Source organism: Myxine glutinosa, chromosome 2, assembly GCF_964187855.1.
Source record: "Myxine glutinosa chromosome 2, kmMyxGlut1.1, whole genome shotgun sequence".
Classification (NCBI taxonomy): Eukaryota; Metazoa; Chordata; class Myxini; order Myxiniformes; family Myxinidae; genus Myxine; species Myxine glutinosa.
The window spans coordinates 59608527-59625350 of NC_136262.1; the positions used below are offsets into that span (position 1 = coordinate 59608527).

The 16824-nt window shown below is 44.3% G+C and overlaps 1 protein-coding gene across 2 annotated transcripts in view; it reads right to left on the reverse strand.

Moving 5' to 3' along the window:
- LOC137421760 (sodium/potassium-transporting ATPase subunit beta-1-interacting protein 2) overlaps positions 1–16824 on the reverse strand; it is a 297307-nt gene that overhangs the window by 96490 nt on the left and 183993 nt on the right. For both annotated transcript variants that reach the window (XM_068108120.2, XM_068108121.2), the window contains exon 3: positions 15228–15308. In XM_068108120.2, the coding sequence (XP_067964221.1) occupies positions 15228–15308 (81 nt within the window). The remainder of the gene's footprint in view (positions 1–15227; positions 15309–16824) is intronic.

Sequence of the window (16824 nt, forward strand, 5' to 3'; positions counted from 1 at the left end):
TGAGACCGGTCGACGCCCACCTCGGCCGGGCTGGGCGCATTTCGCAATTAAAAGCTGAACTAAATTATAGTAGTAAATTCATTCAAAAAGAACCCAGGCAACGCTGGGTGCTTTCGGCTGGTTTGATATAATTTGTATGATATAAGCTAAAATTTGATTTGAAAAGTGACAGGAAGATAAGCTAATGGATCAGACAGAAAACAAATTTCTGTCAAAATAAAAAAAAACTGAAAATAAACTGGGCCAGACACGTAGCAAGAGGAACGGACAACCAGTGGACAACAAGAATTACAAACTGGAAATCTAGAGAAGATCCTGGAAGAAGTTGTTGTTGTTTCGTATGCAGCCTGCGACTGCTGTTTGCATCATTTTCAGGAAGCGTGGTTGTGCCGCTGATTTAGTGCTCCCATTACCTATAAGCTGTTACTCATTTTTGCTAACCTCAGAAGGATAAGCTGAAACTCAAGACCCTAAGATCGTAGGCCAGTCACCTTAACTGTTAAGCCAACACCAGACAGCTGGAAAAAGTAGAGGTAGGCCACGAGTCAGATGGAGGGATGAAATTGAAAAAATACAATGACTTCAAATTGGTGATGAGGACCTTCGTCTTGCAGTGGAGGAAATAGACTGGTTGATGTATAAATCAGTTTGTCTCCAATTGCCAGAAAACCCGCTCCTATAAAATGTTGTAATTGAGGTTTTGTTTCATAATTGATAACGACCTGAATTTCACTGTTTTGAGTTATTGAGATCTACTTTCTCTCTTTAACAATCCAATGCGAAGATGTCGGTAAAGATTTTAAAAAAGTATTCGCTCATTATAGCCAAATCATCAGCAAAGATTTTCAAGCAAAGGGCAAAATTTACATCAAATGCACTTTTTAAAAACTGCAACTGTTATATGATTGAAATGGAGATTAACAGACATGCAGCCGCACATTTTTCAAAATTGCCACACAATGGGTCTACCACTTTGCCATTGTCAATAGATTGGTGGTGTCTCTGTGTTCTCCTGCCTCCTTTCTGGTCTTGCACCCTCTGCCCTCTGCGTGTGTTGTCCACCCCCAGCCACCGGTATCAGCAAAACGCACACGGACTACCAGCAACCCCCTCCGAGTGAAACTACCTAAACCCAGAACCACCGCTCACAACTCATTTATTCCTATTTTTCCACCTGTGGAACTGCCTTCCACACTCTCTTCCATGTCAATCTTCCCTCCAGGTCTTCAAGACAACTAACTGCTCACCACAATCTCAAGTCACCCTCCCCCCCACCCCCCATGCAAAACCATGATCTTTTCTATACCTGGTAAACCACCCCCACAACTCTCAACATTTTGCTTCTGTATGCATCTTGTCCACCCCTTACGTTCTCCCCTACCCCTCATCGTGTCCCTTGTTTGTCCATCTCCGTATATTTTCTCCCTCCGCCCAGCTGTTGGTGTTTCCCATTCTCCTCCATTTGTTCCTTTTGTTATGTTATGTCCTGATCAGTGCTGTGTTCTAGTTCTTCCACCATCCTGACTGTGTACAAAAAAAAAAAATGGAGCAAGAGACTGGAAACCATAGGAAAAATAATTAAATAGTTTGGTAGCGTGAATTATAAAAAAAATTTTTTAATGGTGTGAAGTAATTGCTACATAATATTCCTTTCTCACCTTACCTTATCCATCTCCTGTTTTTCTGTTGCCAATTTTTTTGTATGAAAAGCCTCGGCTCATGGAAGAGCAAGGTGACAGAAGTTAATCGGGAAAGAAGATATTCAAGTTTAAATGCAAATTCCAGCCGAGTTTCAGTCTGTGAAAGATACATCAGAACGACCTATTGCCAAAAGCAATGTCAGCTGCTACACTGCTAATTACAATCACACTCCACTTACACAGATTTTAGAAGACAAAATAGGCTATATTATTTCCCCGACTTCAATTCAAAACCTCGTTAACCCTATAATGGCTGTGGGTGGATGTATGGCTTCAGCCCCTGTTGCTCAAGGCCATTGCAGAAGGTGTTGGTATGTGACATTGGTTTATGGTCACCATTGCTAGCTACACACCCTTTCATTCATATGCAGTACCATTAGCCCAGGAGCATTAGCCAAAAATGAAGGGGAAGCCTAGAAGAAATTAGTAGAAAGCTGATTTTTTGCACAGAGCTACAGAATGTCATGTTGATACCCACAGTACAAAGTCCCACGAGTCCCACCTTGTGGCATTTTCAAAATTCAAGATGTCCGCCGGTTAGACGGAAAAACACTGATATCTCATGTACTTCTGATCAATCCATAGAACATCTTTGACGTCATCTGGTTTCAAGCTGGAATCACTCCCACCTACTTCGGCAGCTACCAAATTCCACAGCTACAGAGCATACCATGCTGTTCAGCAGTGGCAGGGGAATGAACTGCTGCCAACTGAGTGGGGGTGGCAGTACAGAGAGGGACTACTTGTTCCAATCGAGACTGATAGGTCTGTCGCCCCTGAGAAAGTGCTGAAAATGATATCTTGTGGATGCAAGGCAGGGTGTGGAAAACGATGCACTTGCTACAAGTCTGGTCTGGAGTGTACCCTCTTGTGTACTGTTTGTCATGGCCATAATTGCAAAAACTCTCGGGACATTGATTTAGAAGGTGATAACAGTGTTTAAGTCAGGAATAAGAAAAGTGACATTCAGTTAACACGGTACTATCCAAAACACTAGAATCAGGTTGGGATGACTGGGATCAAAGAGTTGGTCTGCTTTTGTGTCGTATTGTAATTAAATGTCAAATCCCCATGTGTTGTTTACCTCTTGCAGGCCTTGTGGTCACAATGTGAAACATTTGGCATTAAATAAAATAATAGCAAATTAAAGTTATCATGATTTTGATGTTTTTTTGCATTACAGCAGCGGCAATTTTGTCAGCCATCTTGGATTATATCTACATATCATTATCTGAGGTCACTGAAATATATTCTATTAAAATCCTAGTGTGCTAAAACATATATTTAGCCACGAAAAGTACACTTTTATGAGGTTCTAGGCTGAAGTTATCCATATTTATGTATTTTCCATCCAACCGGCGGCCATCTTGAATTTTGAAAATGCCACAAGGTGGGACTCGTGGGACTTTATATTGTGGGCATCCACATGGTATTCTGAAGCTCTGTGCAAAAAATCAGCTTTCTACTAATTTATTCTAGGTCCTAACCTAATGCTCCTGGGCTACATACTCTGTGCAGAGCGTCAGATAGGCCGAAGCAGTTTCTTTGGCAAGGATTACAACTCTGGACACGGGCCACCACACCGATGCAGCATACCTGACGGAGGGTGATTTGGGCAGGATACCTTTAGGGCAGAGGCTATCATGAAAGCCCCTCGCTACGCACACACGGATATTGTAACAAAAAGGTGAGAGCAGTTCCGAGTTACAAAAAACATTTCATGTCCACTTTCCAATGGACTTCGTCAGGACAGATAACTCTGCACATGGCTGCTTTCAATTCCCATGTACGCATTTCTGGTCACATGCTGATGCACGGAGTAAATGAAGGAGTGTTTTTCAGACCTAAAGCAACACCATCATCATGAATGGTCTGCTCTGCACCGTTTTTCATTTGGTGCAGTCTGGTGTGCATCATCATGAATGATCTGGTGCACGTATGCGAGCAGGTATTTGCATGGACTCGACGGCCTAATACAAAACATCAAGTATATTATTAATCTAGTCCAAATGCAAATCTCAGGTAATGTATGTTGGTGATAGGAATGCAAGAGTATACCTTTGTTGCATTCTTCTCATTGGGATCTCAAGCTCTCTTCGGGATAACTACCACAAATGAATTTAATCCTTTCAGATGCAAATAAAACAACTAGCAAAGAGACACAGAGACAAAGAAAGTGGTGGATGTGATGAGACACACAGAAAATGCATCAAATCGCATGAAATTGCAAAAGCTCATACCCAAAGCGGGTTCAGCAGGGGGGTAGCATTGTAAAGTTGGGACATGCAGAGAGCATTTGCTTAACTCGACTCGGAAATTCCACCCACTCACTTCTGGTCCTGATTTAATGCTTACATGTGCTTACGCTTCTGCCCTTGGCATTCCCATTACAAGGTTAATTCAAACATTCAAGAGTGCATGTCAATTCCGAGTAGAGATTCAAACAATGCTCTCCGGCAACCTGTGCGACTCCAAGGGCATTGCTGACAAAACAGATTGTGTTGTGTTGGATTGAATAGGAATTCTGGTGCGATGAGAGAATATGGAATAATTGGAGATAGAAAAACACTCACAATGACACAAAGGGTCAGTGTCCTGCCTTTCAATCCCTATTACCTCCATCACCGAAGATAGACGGTGGTTATGTTTTCACCCATGTCCATTTGTCTGTGAGCAGGATATCTCAGAAAGTTGTACACTAATTCAGACGAAACATGGTGGACAGGTTATATGCATGACCAGGATGAATTCATTACATTTTGGTGAATATCCGGATCTGGATACTAGAATTTCTTCAGTGATTCTGTACCAATGAGTGATAGGGCCAAAAACAATATATAGCAAGACATCTCAAAAGGTTATTGAAGGATTCGGACAAAACTTGGTGGACAGGTTGGGGGTGTGACAAGGGGGAATTGATTTGATCTTGGTGAAGATCCGAATCCGAATACAAGAATGTTTACCTTTTTTTAAGTGATTCTTCCCCATTGAGAGATGGAGACAAAAACGACATGAATCACGATATTTCAAAAGGTTATGGATGGATTATGAAAAAAAAAAAAAAACTTGATAGATGAGTTGGGTCAGTGACAAGAACAATCCAATTTGATTCTGGTTCAGTTCCGGATGCAATCCGGATATCAGCGGGATACAAAACGTAAACTGGGGTCGGGGAGTACGCACACAGCACAGTGCCAGGTAGATATATGTTAAGTTAATAGGGTTTTAGGTTGGGTTTAATAGGGTCTTTCTGTTCTCTACCGACTCCTCTCTGGCCTAGCTCCTCCTGCTCTGTCTGTGCTCTGTCCCCCAAATATTCCTGCAGGATGCACAAGATCTGCCTGCAACCCTCTACTGGTGAAACTGCCAAAATGAAGACTCTCTGCTCACCTTCACTCTTTCATTCCTCTTTACTCCCGTCTCCGTACCAAACTCCCTCACTCCCTTCAATCCCACTCCTCCCTCCAGGTCTATAAAACAGCTGTTCACTACCATCTTTATCTTCCCCCATCGAAAACCTTGATCTTTTCTACCCCTGTTAATACACCCAAAATACACTTCCTACAAATTCCATTTTCTTTCCTGGAAGTTCTTGTCATGCCCATCTTGTTTATCCCGTGTACCCTGCCCCAGCCCTCTTTCTTCCATAGATATCCTGACATCCCTGTTCCCTACCGTTGTTATGCTTCCCTGCCTCTCCCCCTCCCTTTATTATATGTTCCATGTGTTCGCTCTTATATGAGACTTGACTTGGTATACAAAAAATATTAAGAGGGAGTGTAATTACAGTAATTGTACACAATACTATTGATGTCTCATCTAGAATAGTGTGGACATTTTTGGCCACCGCACCTGAGAAAGGACATTGAATTGCCATAGAGAACATAGAACTAGAATAGCTAAACGATGCCATGAGGAGAAACTGAAAGAGACAGGTCTTTTTACATTAGAAAGGATGCGATTACGACAGGATCTGAAAAAGATGTTCAATATAATGAAAGGTATAGAAGGAGCAAGTGCAAAAAATGTTTTCTCAGGAATTGATGGTGATTGGACCATGGGCCACAGTTTGAGAACAAAGAGAAAGAGAGATTAGGATGACATTGCGGCAGGTGTTTTTCACTCAGGGTAGTTAATATGCATAGAATAGTTCTCTGGAAAGGTGGTGGCAGCAGAAACAGTGGATGGATTTGAACTAGGATTGCATTGGTACCTTGAAGCAGTGGGGATATAGAGTACAGTACCTTCAGAAAGTATTCACACCCCAGACTATTTTCACATTTTCTTGTGTTACACCATGGATATAAAATGGATTATATTGAGATTTTTTTCACTGATCTACACATAATACCCCATAATGTCAAATTGGATTATTTTTTATTTTTATTTTTTAGAAAGGTTGGCTGAGTTGGGCGTCCCATCTGCTAGCAATGTAGTTGGAGGACTTTAAAGATCCCATAGTATCTTTCATGAAGAGTTGTCGAATTATCACCAAGTGACACCCTGAACAAATTACTGCCCAGTTCGACTCCAGTCAGGACTCGCTAACCGGTTCCTGAAACACCTCGGTCAAGAACGTTTACCTGTCGACCCAGCAACGGGATACCATTTCCAGCCGTTAAAATACCGGTAGTACTATGTTTTCTTAAACCAAAACAACAACAAATGAATATACATACTGTCCCCAAATCAATGCAGGCTCCTCAAACAAGATAACACACTTGAACGACTCATTTATAGCGATGAGCATGTCTCAGCATCAAATGAGCTATCCATGCCGCAATAGTCATGCCTTTAATTCCCGACGGAACCATATCCATCCATCAAAACTGCCATCCCATGAGACGCACACACGAGTCGCTGTATTTCGGGGCATGTCATCCTTTACGAGATTTGAAATTGTTTGCATTGTCCATTTTGACTCTTGTAAATGTTAATGATTCCACGGTAAAACAGCAGGTAGCTGCGCGGTGGTACATGGCCAAACTGGAACGGTACTCGGTAGAATGCATACCACCGTCAGCCTGAACAGTTCTTGCTTTGTATCCACTGATGGGCTGGATCTGGATTCGGACCTGAACCAAATCTAATCGGCTTGTTCTTGTCACCTACCCAACTCATCCACCAAATTTTATCATAATCCGTCCATTACATTTTGATATATTCTGGTCACAGACAGACAGACAAATAGACAGGAGTGAAAACATAACCTCCATTCACATTCTGTGGCAGAGGTAATTATAAATTTCCAAATTACAAATTAAGGGCCAAGCGGTGTTTAACTCTCGTCCCCTTTTGAACTCCCTTCCACCCCAATTCTGTTGTGCCAAAAGGCAGGTGCATAAAATCATTGTCTATCCATAAAGGTAATGAGTCTTTTCATGATCTACTACAGCGGGATCTGTTTCGGTGGTAATAGGACCAGCATCATTAGGTGTTAATAGTCATCTTGTTGTAACGAGGCATGCAGGTGAAAGCATGTACTGTAATGAAGCGTGCATGCTGCGGATAGAAAGAGCAATTTAAAATAAAATAAAAAATACAAGGAGAAATAATGATAGAGTTATTTATTTTGGAACTTGTTTCCATTGCAAAACTGGCACGGCACTCGGTAGAGTGCGTACGTCCATCAGGCTGAACAGTTTACATTTTTTAAATCCCACTAAGAGGCCGGATCTCGATCCGACCTAAACCAAAATCGAATCGGCTTGTTCTTGTCACCTCCCCAACTCGTCCACATAGTTTTGTCTTCTTGAAATATCATGCTACATATTGTTTTTGGCCTCATCCCTCAATGGTGAAGAATCACTTTAAAAATTAAAAAATATACTAGAATTCGGATCCGGATCTTCACTGGAATCTAATCAATTCATCTTTATCACATCCCCAAACTACTCCATCAAATTTCATCCCAATCTGTCCACAACCTTTTGAGATATCCTGATCACAGACAGACAAACAATAAATACAATAAATATGTCGTGCATATTACAATACTTATGAAATCCCTAAAATAAGTTGTTGACCTTTGGTCTATGTTGACCTTTTGGCCTATGTTGACCTCAAAATTAATTGGTGATTGAAATAAATGACCTGATGTGCAAATCCTCTTCAAATTTCAAATGAATCAGATGAAAATTGAGGATTTTAGAAACTTTACCTAAGTTATTGACCTTTGGCCTATCTTGACCTTTTGGCCTATGTTAACCTTTTGGCCTATGTTGACCTCAAAATTAATAGGTGGTTGAATTCAGTGACCTGATATGCAAATCCTCATCAAATTTCAAGTCAATTGGATGAAATTGAGGATTTTAGAAATTTGACAAAGTTGTTGATCTTTGGACTATGTTGACCTTTTGGCCTCAAACACAATAGGCTTCTTCATTATGGCTAACTCTACCATTTGGTGAAGTTTCGTAAAGATCGGTTCAAAATTGCGAACTATAGGCGATTGACAGACAAACAGATAGAATAACAAGTACACATACATTCAAAGTACACCGCCCCCATGCCAAATAATTAAATATCCTACAGCGCGGCATTGCCGGGACGCCTCCGGCGCCCGGCAATACTGCAGTGCAGCTCATTGAGGCTGCATTGGGAGGGAGAGGTGTACACTAATTGATTGATTCATTGTATAATTAAAATCCATAAAAGATTATCACAAAATATTTTCTTAATCAATTGGCTAATAGCATGACTAAACCACTAGTGCTTCATCCGAAGATGTATCTTTTAGAAATTTAATTAAATAACTCATTAATAAAAAATGAAATAATCAATTGATTAATCAATAAATAATTAATCGATTAATCAATAAATAATTAATCGATTAAATGATTTATCAATAAATCAAAAATATCCTTGATAGCCACCACTTGGTCACTGTCATGTCCAAGTATTAGCTTCCCAGCTCAAAAGGTGCCTGAGATATTGGCCAAATGAGAAAGAAAATAAATAAATGATTAATAATGAAAATAAATAAATAATAATCATGAAAAAATTAAGTTATTAATCAATTCGGTCAGAGAACACATAAACCACCACCATTTCATCAGAATCTGTAACTTTAAAAAAAAAAATTTTTTTGTCATTCATTGAATAATTAAATAATTAATCGATTAATTGATTAATTAATAAATCAAAAATAGCCTTTGCAGCCAAATCACCTGGTCATTGGCATGTCCAAATATCAGCTTCCTAACTCAAAAGGTGCCTGAGTTAATGGTCAGAAGAGAAAGGAAATTTGATTAATTAAATAAGTACTTAATTAATCGCTAATAATTAAACAACTCCTCAATTAATTGATTAATCAAAAAACAAAAAATACCGTTTTTGACAAAGGCCTTGCTCACTGTTGTCCCGAAATTTCAGCTTCCTATCTCAAAGGATGGCTGAGATATCGCCCGGACAAACAAACAAACAAACAAACAAGAAAGCAAGAAAACAAACAACCAGAGTGAAAACTGAGTACTGTAGCGACCCATGGGTCCCCCAAGCGAGACCAGCAGCAGAATCTCCTTGCTCCAGCCGGTGACGTCACCGGCGGACAACCTCGGCGCCGGGGTGGCTGGTCACGTGACCACCAAAGCGTGCCGCGCGTGCGGTTATAATCCTTTGCACCTGTCGGTGACATGACCACCGAAACACGCCTCGCCTAAGAGGCGTGGCTTTCGGTTTCGGTTATGCTTTCGGGTTTTGGATATATATGCAGCCCGATAAACGGGCTTGAGAGAGTTCCCGAGTTGGTTTTTACAATAAACATCTTCTCGGACGAGTTTGTGTCTTGCCCGTCACATCGTCCGTCTCAAGCAAGAGTCCGGCTCTTCACTGGTGACCCCGACGTGATTTGAACACGCAACCTTCTGATTGCCCCCGCACGGATGCGGGGGCTGCGAACGGACACGGCAAGCGCGCCCTAGCCAGGGAAGCCACCTAGGCTGGTGACGCCGGCTTCTCCCGCACGGCTTCGGGCGCAGTTTCGACATGCCGGAGTTTCAGTAACGACGACGGCCATGACTATGAGGTTCGCGCACCGCGCTCGGCTCCTCCTCTACGACCGGAGGGGCGAACCTATTCCAAGACCCTCCGAAGGCACGGCTGCTTCGTCACCTTCACGCGCACTGACGTTGGCAGAACGGCTGCTTCGTCACCTTCGCGCACACTGACGTTCGCGGCACGGCCGTTTCGTCACCCTCGCGCACCTACAACTACAACCGCAACTACTTCTCTGACCCTGCATCCTCGGGAGGCCCGCGAGGAACCTCGGCAGCCTCCCCCGAGGCCTGGACCAGCCCCTCGGTTGGCTCACCTGCTTTTCGCGTGCACCGCTCGAGCCTTCTCGGCACTGCACCCGCGAACTGCAACCTCGGGAGGCCCGCGAGGAACCTCGGCAGCCTCCCCCGAGGACTTGCCCGGCCCCTCGGCCGCCCCCCGTCCACTGCATCCCCCGAGGCCTTGACCAGCCCCGCATCCTCGGGAGGCCCGCGAGGAACCTCGGCAGCCTCCCCCGAGGCCTTGACCAGCCCCTCGGTTGGCTCACCCGCTTTTCGCGTGCACCGCTCGAGCCTTCTCGGCACTGCACCCGCGAACTGCAACCTCGGGAGGCCCGCGAGGAACCTCGGCAGCCTCCCCCGAGGACTTCCCCGGCCCCTCGGCCGCCCCCCGTCCTGCACCCCCCGTCCGACCACCCGCCATCACACCGGACCCCCCCCCTGCCTGCACCCCCCGTCCGACCACCCGCCACCACACCGGACCCCCCCCCCCCCCCCCGCGACTGGCCAGGGGTCGTTTCGGTCGGGTCATCCGGACCCCCCTCAGGTTGACCTTCCTGGATCAAGTCCATTCTGGGGGGGCGTGTGTAGCGACCCATGGGTCCCCCAAGCGAGACCAGCAGCAGAATCTCCTTGCTCCAGCCGGTGACGTCACCGGCGGACAACCTCGGCGCCGGGGTGGCTGGTCACGTGACCACCAAAGCGTGCCGCGCGTGCCGTTATAATCCTTTGCACCTGTCGGTCACGTGACCACCGAAACACGCCTCGCCTGAGAGGCGTGGCTTTCGGTTTCGGTTATGCTTTCGGGTTTTGGATATATATGCAGCCCGATAAACGGGCTTGAGAGAGTTCCCGAGTTGGTTTTTACAATAAACATCTTCTCGGACGAGTTTGTGTCTTGCCCGTCACTTCGTCCGTCTCAAGCAAGAGCCCGGCTCTTCAGTACTCTCTTTCAGCGTGCGTCACTGCCAAGCCCCCTTCGGTGCCCAGCAATGACGATTTGCAATGCCTGGAGATGGCATAGGAAAGGAGCGGTGTACAATAATGCACAAGACCAACCAATACATTTGAAAAATCTTCGATTTTCGCAAGTAACAGGACGGCATTCGGTAGAGAGCATACCTCCGATCAAATGTTTTACATGATGGAATATTGTGCACAACAAACTTGGTTGATACATTGAGCTTGACTTGGTTGATAATTTGTTGAATACAAACTTGGTTGATACATTTTTATAATTGTCACCTATTGTCATTACCTATTGTTGATACATTATATAATTGTCAAACACCTATAATTATAGGTGTTTTACATGCTTTGGATGGCAATGACCTTGACCTTTGACTAATTTGACTACAATGTATACACATATACTACACATGCATACAAATAAGCTGTGTAAGTTTCAATCTGATATCTTGAAAAATTCCTGTGATTTGGCAGTGATAAAATTTTTAAAATGTCCCATTTGATTGTAATTGGTGTCGTGGACACCATTTTCTTTTTTCCACGTGGAAATTGACCACTTGCCATGTGGGACGGGACTTGCTTCTTTGCCATGTGGGACTTGGTTCTTTGTCATGTAGAACTTGGTTATTTTCCATGTGGGACTTGCTTCTTTGCCATGTGGGACTTGGTTCTTTGCCATGTGGGACTTGCTTCTTTGCCATGTGGGACTTGCTTCTTTGCCATGTGGGACTTGCTTCTTTGCCATGTGGGACTTGCTTCTTTGCCATGTGGGACTTGCTTCTTTGCCATGTGGGACTTGCTTCTTTGCCATGTGGGACTTGCTTCTTTGCCATGTGGGACTTGCTTCTTTGCCATGTGGGACTTGCTTCTTTGCCATGTGGGACTTGCTTCTTTGCCATGTGGGACTTGCTTCTTTGCCATGTGGGACTTGCTTCTTTGCCATGTGGGACTTGCTTCTTTGCCATGTGGGACTTGCTTCTTTGCCATGTGGGACTTGCTTCTTTGCCATGTGGGACTTGCTCCTTTGCCATGTGGGACTTGCTCCTTTGCCATGTGGGACTTGCTCCTTTGCCATGTGGGACTTGCTCCTTTGCCATGTGGGACTTGCTCCTTTGCCATGTGGGACTTGGTGATTTTCCATGTGGGACTTGGTTATGTGCCATGTGGGACTTGGTTCTTTGCCATGTGGGACTTGGTTCTTTGCCATGTGGGACTTGGTTCTTTGCCATGTGGGACTTGCTTCTTTGCCATGTGGGACTTGCTTCTTTGCCATGTGGGACTTGCTTCTTTGCCATGTGGGACTTGGTTATTTGCCATGTGGGACTTGGTTATTTGCCATGTGGGACTTGGTTCTTTGCAATGTGGCCCTTGGTTCTTTGCAATGTGGGACTTGGTTCTTTGCAATGTGGGACTTGCTTCTTTGCCATGTGGGACTTGGTTCTTTGCCATGTGGGACTTGGTTCTTTGCCATGTGGGACTTGGTTCCTTGCCATGTGGGACTTGGTTCCTTGCCATGTGGGACTTGGTTCTTTGCCATGTGGGACTTGGTTCTTTGCCATGTGGGACTTGGTTCTTTGCCATGTGGGACTTGGTTCTTTGCCATGTGGGACTTGGTTCTTTGCCATGTGGGACTTGGTTCTTTGCCATGTGGGACTTGGTTCTTTGCCATGTGGGACTTGGTTCTTTGCCATGTGGGACTTGGTTCTTTGCCATGTGGGACTTGGTTCTTTGCCATGTGGGACTTGGTTCTTTGCCATGTGGGACTTGGTTCTTTGCCATGTGGGACTTGGTTCTTTGCCATGTGGGCCTTGGTTCTTTGCCATGTGGGACTTGGTTCTTTGCCATGTGGGACTTGGTTCTTTGCCATGTGGGACTTGGTTCTTTGCCATGTGGGACATATCCAAATTCAAAGCACCCTTCTTTGCCATGTGGGACTTGGTTATTTGCCATGTGGGACTTGGTTCTTTGCCATGTGGGACTTGGTTCTTTGCCATGTGGGACTTGGTTCTTTGCCATGTGGGACTTGGTTCTTTGCCATGTGGGACTTGGTTCTTTGCCATGTGGGACTTGGTTCTTTGCCATGTGGGACTTGGTTCTTTGCCTTGTGGGACTTGGTTCTTTGCCTTGTGGGACTTGGTTCTTTGCCATGTGGGACTTGCTTCTTTGCCATGTGGGACTTGGTTCTTTGCCTTGTGGGACTTGCTTCTTTGCCATGTGGGACTTGCTTCTTTGCCATGTGGGACTTGTTTCTTTGCCATGTGGGACTTGGTTCTTTGCCATGTGGGAATTGCTTCTTTGCCATGTGGGACTTGCTTCTTTGCCATGTGGGACTTGCTTCTTTGCCATGTGGGACTTGCTTCTTTGCCATGTGGGACTTGCTTCTTTGCCATGTGGGACTTGCTTCTTTGCCATGTGGGACTTGCTTCTTTGCCATGTGGGACTTGCTTCTTTGCCATGTGGGACTTGCTTCTTTGCCATGTGGGACTTGCTTCTTTGCCATGTGGGACTTGCTTCTTTGCCATGTGGGACTTGCTTCTTTGCCATGTGGGACTTGCTTCTTTGCCATGTGGGACTTGCTTCTTTGCCATGTGGGACTTGGTTATGTGCCATGTGGGACTTGGTTATGTGCCATGTGGGACTTGGTTATGTGCCATGTGGGACTTGATTATGTGCCATGTGGGACTTGGTTCTTTGCCATGTGGGACTTGGTTCTTTGCCATGTGGGACTTGGTTCTTTGCCATGTGGGACTTGGTTCTTTGCCACGTGGGACTTGGTTCTTTGCCATGTGGGACTTGGTTCTTTGCCATGTGGGACTTGGTTCTTTGCCATGTGGGACTTGCTTCTTTGCCATGTGGGACTTGCTTCTTTGTCATGTGGGACTTGCTTATTTGCCATGTGGGACTTGCTTCTTTGCCATGTGGGACTTGCTTCTTTGCCATGTGGGACTTGGTTATTTGCCATGTGGGACTTGGTTATTTGCCATGTGGGACTTGGTTATTTGCCATGTGGGACTTGGTTATTTGCCATGTGGGACTTGGTTCTTTGCCATGTGGGACTTGGTTATTTGCCATGTGGGACTTGGTTATTTGCCATGTGGGACTTGGTTATTTGCCATGTGGGACTTGGTTATTTGCCATGTGGGACTTGGTTATTTGCCATGTGGGACTTGGTTATTTGCCATGTGGGACTTGGTTATTTGCCATGTGGGACTTGGTTATTTGCCATGTGGGACTTGGTTATTTGCCATGTGGGACTTGGTTATTTGCCATGTGGGACTTGGTTATTTGCCATGTGGGACTTGGTTATTTGCCATGTGGGACTTGGTTATTTGCCATGTGGGACTTGGTTATTTGCCATGTGGGACTTGGTTATTTGCCATGTGCGGCTTGCTGGGTTTGTGGCGTGCTCACCATTCTGCCATCTACTCTGGTTTGGAATCCCAAAGGGGTCGGACTCAACTCAAAACTGCAGTTTTAAATCAGTCCCAGCAGGGTCATAAGTCAAGGCCGTCTCATCCACACTTAGGTCTTGGAACATTAAATATCGTCTTGAAAAGGAGTGGGGCCATTGAGTGGCAATAACATGGCCAAATTCCCTTTTGTGTGGTTAGCTTGATAACATAACGTTAGCTGCACGAAGGGGAAATGCTTGAAAGTGGATATGACACAGGCATGATTGCCAAAATGGCCTTTACCTACTCTACACCTTTATAACTTTGTAAAATTGTGTTACAACAGGTCATGATGGAAGAAATTATCTTCAGGACAAGGCGTGTTAAAAATAGCGACACCAAAGTGTTCCAAAAATAAATAATAAATCACAAAAGAGCGGTGATGACATTCGGAAACATGCAGAGACCAGGCCCATACAAGGTATTACAGTAAGGCCCATACAAATAATACTATTACTGTAGTTGCCAAGATTGGAATACATGGAGGTCACACATGATTCTCAGGGGCATCACGCATATCTGGAGTCAAACTCCTAAAAACACGATTTCAAATGGCAGGAACATCATCTGCAGAAGTGTCTTAAAGCCTCGAGCAGTTCATATGGATGTCAACTGTTGGTCTAAAATCCAAACAAAAATGAAATAAGTAGTTCAGATGAAGGAAAAGTCATGTTTAGTTGAAGTGTGTGTGTGTGTGTGTGTGTGTGTGTGTGTGTGTGTGTGTGTGTGTGTGTGTGTGTGTGTGTGTGTGTGTGTGTGTGTGTGTGTGTGTGTGTGTGTGTGTGTCCCACAAGGCATATAAAGCAATTGGCAGGGAATTGAAGTTATCTCACCTTCGAAAGACCACCAACCTCAAGGTAAAAACAAATCAGGAATGTATTCCATGTGACCCAGAGCACCATCCATATGGCATACTGTGAACAAAAAACAAGATGCGCTTAATAGATTTGTACAACATCTCAGAGGGGTCTATCAGCTCATTCAGTCAGGCACTCTTTACTCATATGCATGGTACATCCAATAATAAAACAATGCTTATGGAATCAACGACGGTTAAGGTTGTATATTAAAAGTCCTCATCTTTAAGCTACTGGATTTGAATCTCCATCAAATAATAAATTGTCACCTTGGTGTTTCACATGCAGAATGAGGCATCAATGAGTGCTCCGTCCATTGGAAGGACGTTCAGCCGGAGGACCCGTCTAACAGCAGTGGGTCGTTTATGGAAGTTGAAGATCCCAGGTCTTTCAGGAAGAGTAGATGAGTTGTCACCAACACCCTGAACAAATTATAAATTCCTGCCTGGACTGCGGATATTAAATGGTCTGGTTTTGGTGGATGCCCCTCGGCACGGGTCAAATTGCTCGTTACGGTTGTTTTATGGTTCAGCAACTCCTTCACTGGAAACAAATTCATGTTCGCAGGTTAACATTTACCTTCGTGACAATATGGTGGCCTGTTAGTGGTTTCACTGAAACCCCAGCTCACAGGGGAAAGAAACCCAGGTTGAAATCTCAAAGACCATACGTGTTTGGCGATCATCTCTTGATGTCCTTCAAATGAATGTAAAAGTACAATGATCACTACATATAGTCACGTGAAAAAGTAAGTACACCCCATGTAAAGTTTTGACTTTTTCAACATATTTCAACGTACAGCTATTTGATCTTCATTTCAACAATATTGATAGATAAAGATGACATAATATAACAAATATCATGAAACATTTACATTTTGTAGTCCATTGTATAATTTAAATAAACATAAATGCAAATTTCGCATGTGGAAAAAGTAAGTACACCCCTACATTTATCATGACTTCAAATACCTAAAATTCGAATCAGGTGCACCAGCTCAGGTGCAAATGATTAGAACATCGTCAGAGAGGATCTTGGAGGAACCTGTCTTATTTAAACCTCAGACATTTAGTTTGGTTTGCTCTTTGTTGTTGAAGTGTGTGGCGTCACCATGCCTAGATCAAAAGACCTCTCTGAGGCCTTCAGAAAGAAGGTTATAGATGCCGACGAGTCTGGGAAGGGATTTAAAAAGACCTCCAAACAATTTGAAATCAATCATTCGACTGTCCAGAAGATCATCTACAAGTGGAGAAGATTCCAAACAACTGCCAACTTGTTCAGGCCAGGCCGGCCCAGCAAGTTCAGCCCAAGAGCAGACCGCAAGATGCTGAAAGAAGTCTCGAAGAACCCCAGAATGTCATCACGGGACCTACAGGTAGCTCTTGCCACTGTTGATGTCAAAGTGCACGAGTCTACCATTAGAAAGAGGCTGCACAAATTTGATCTACATGGGAGGTGTGCCAGGAGGAAACCTTTGCTGTCCAGAAAGAACATCAGGGCAAGTCTAAAGTTTGGCAATGAACACCGAGGTAAAGACCAGCACTTCTGGAACAATGTGCTCTGGACGGATGAG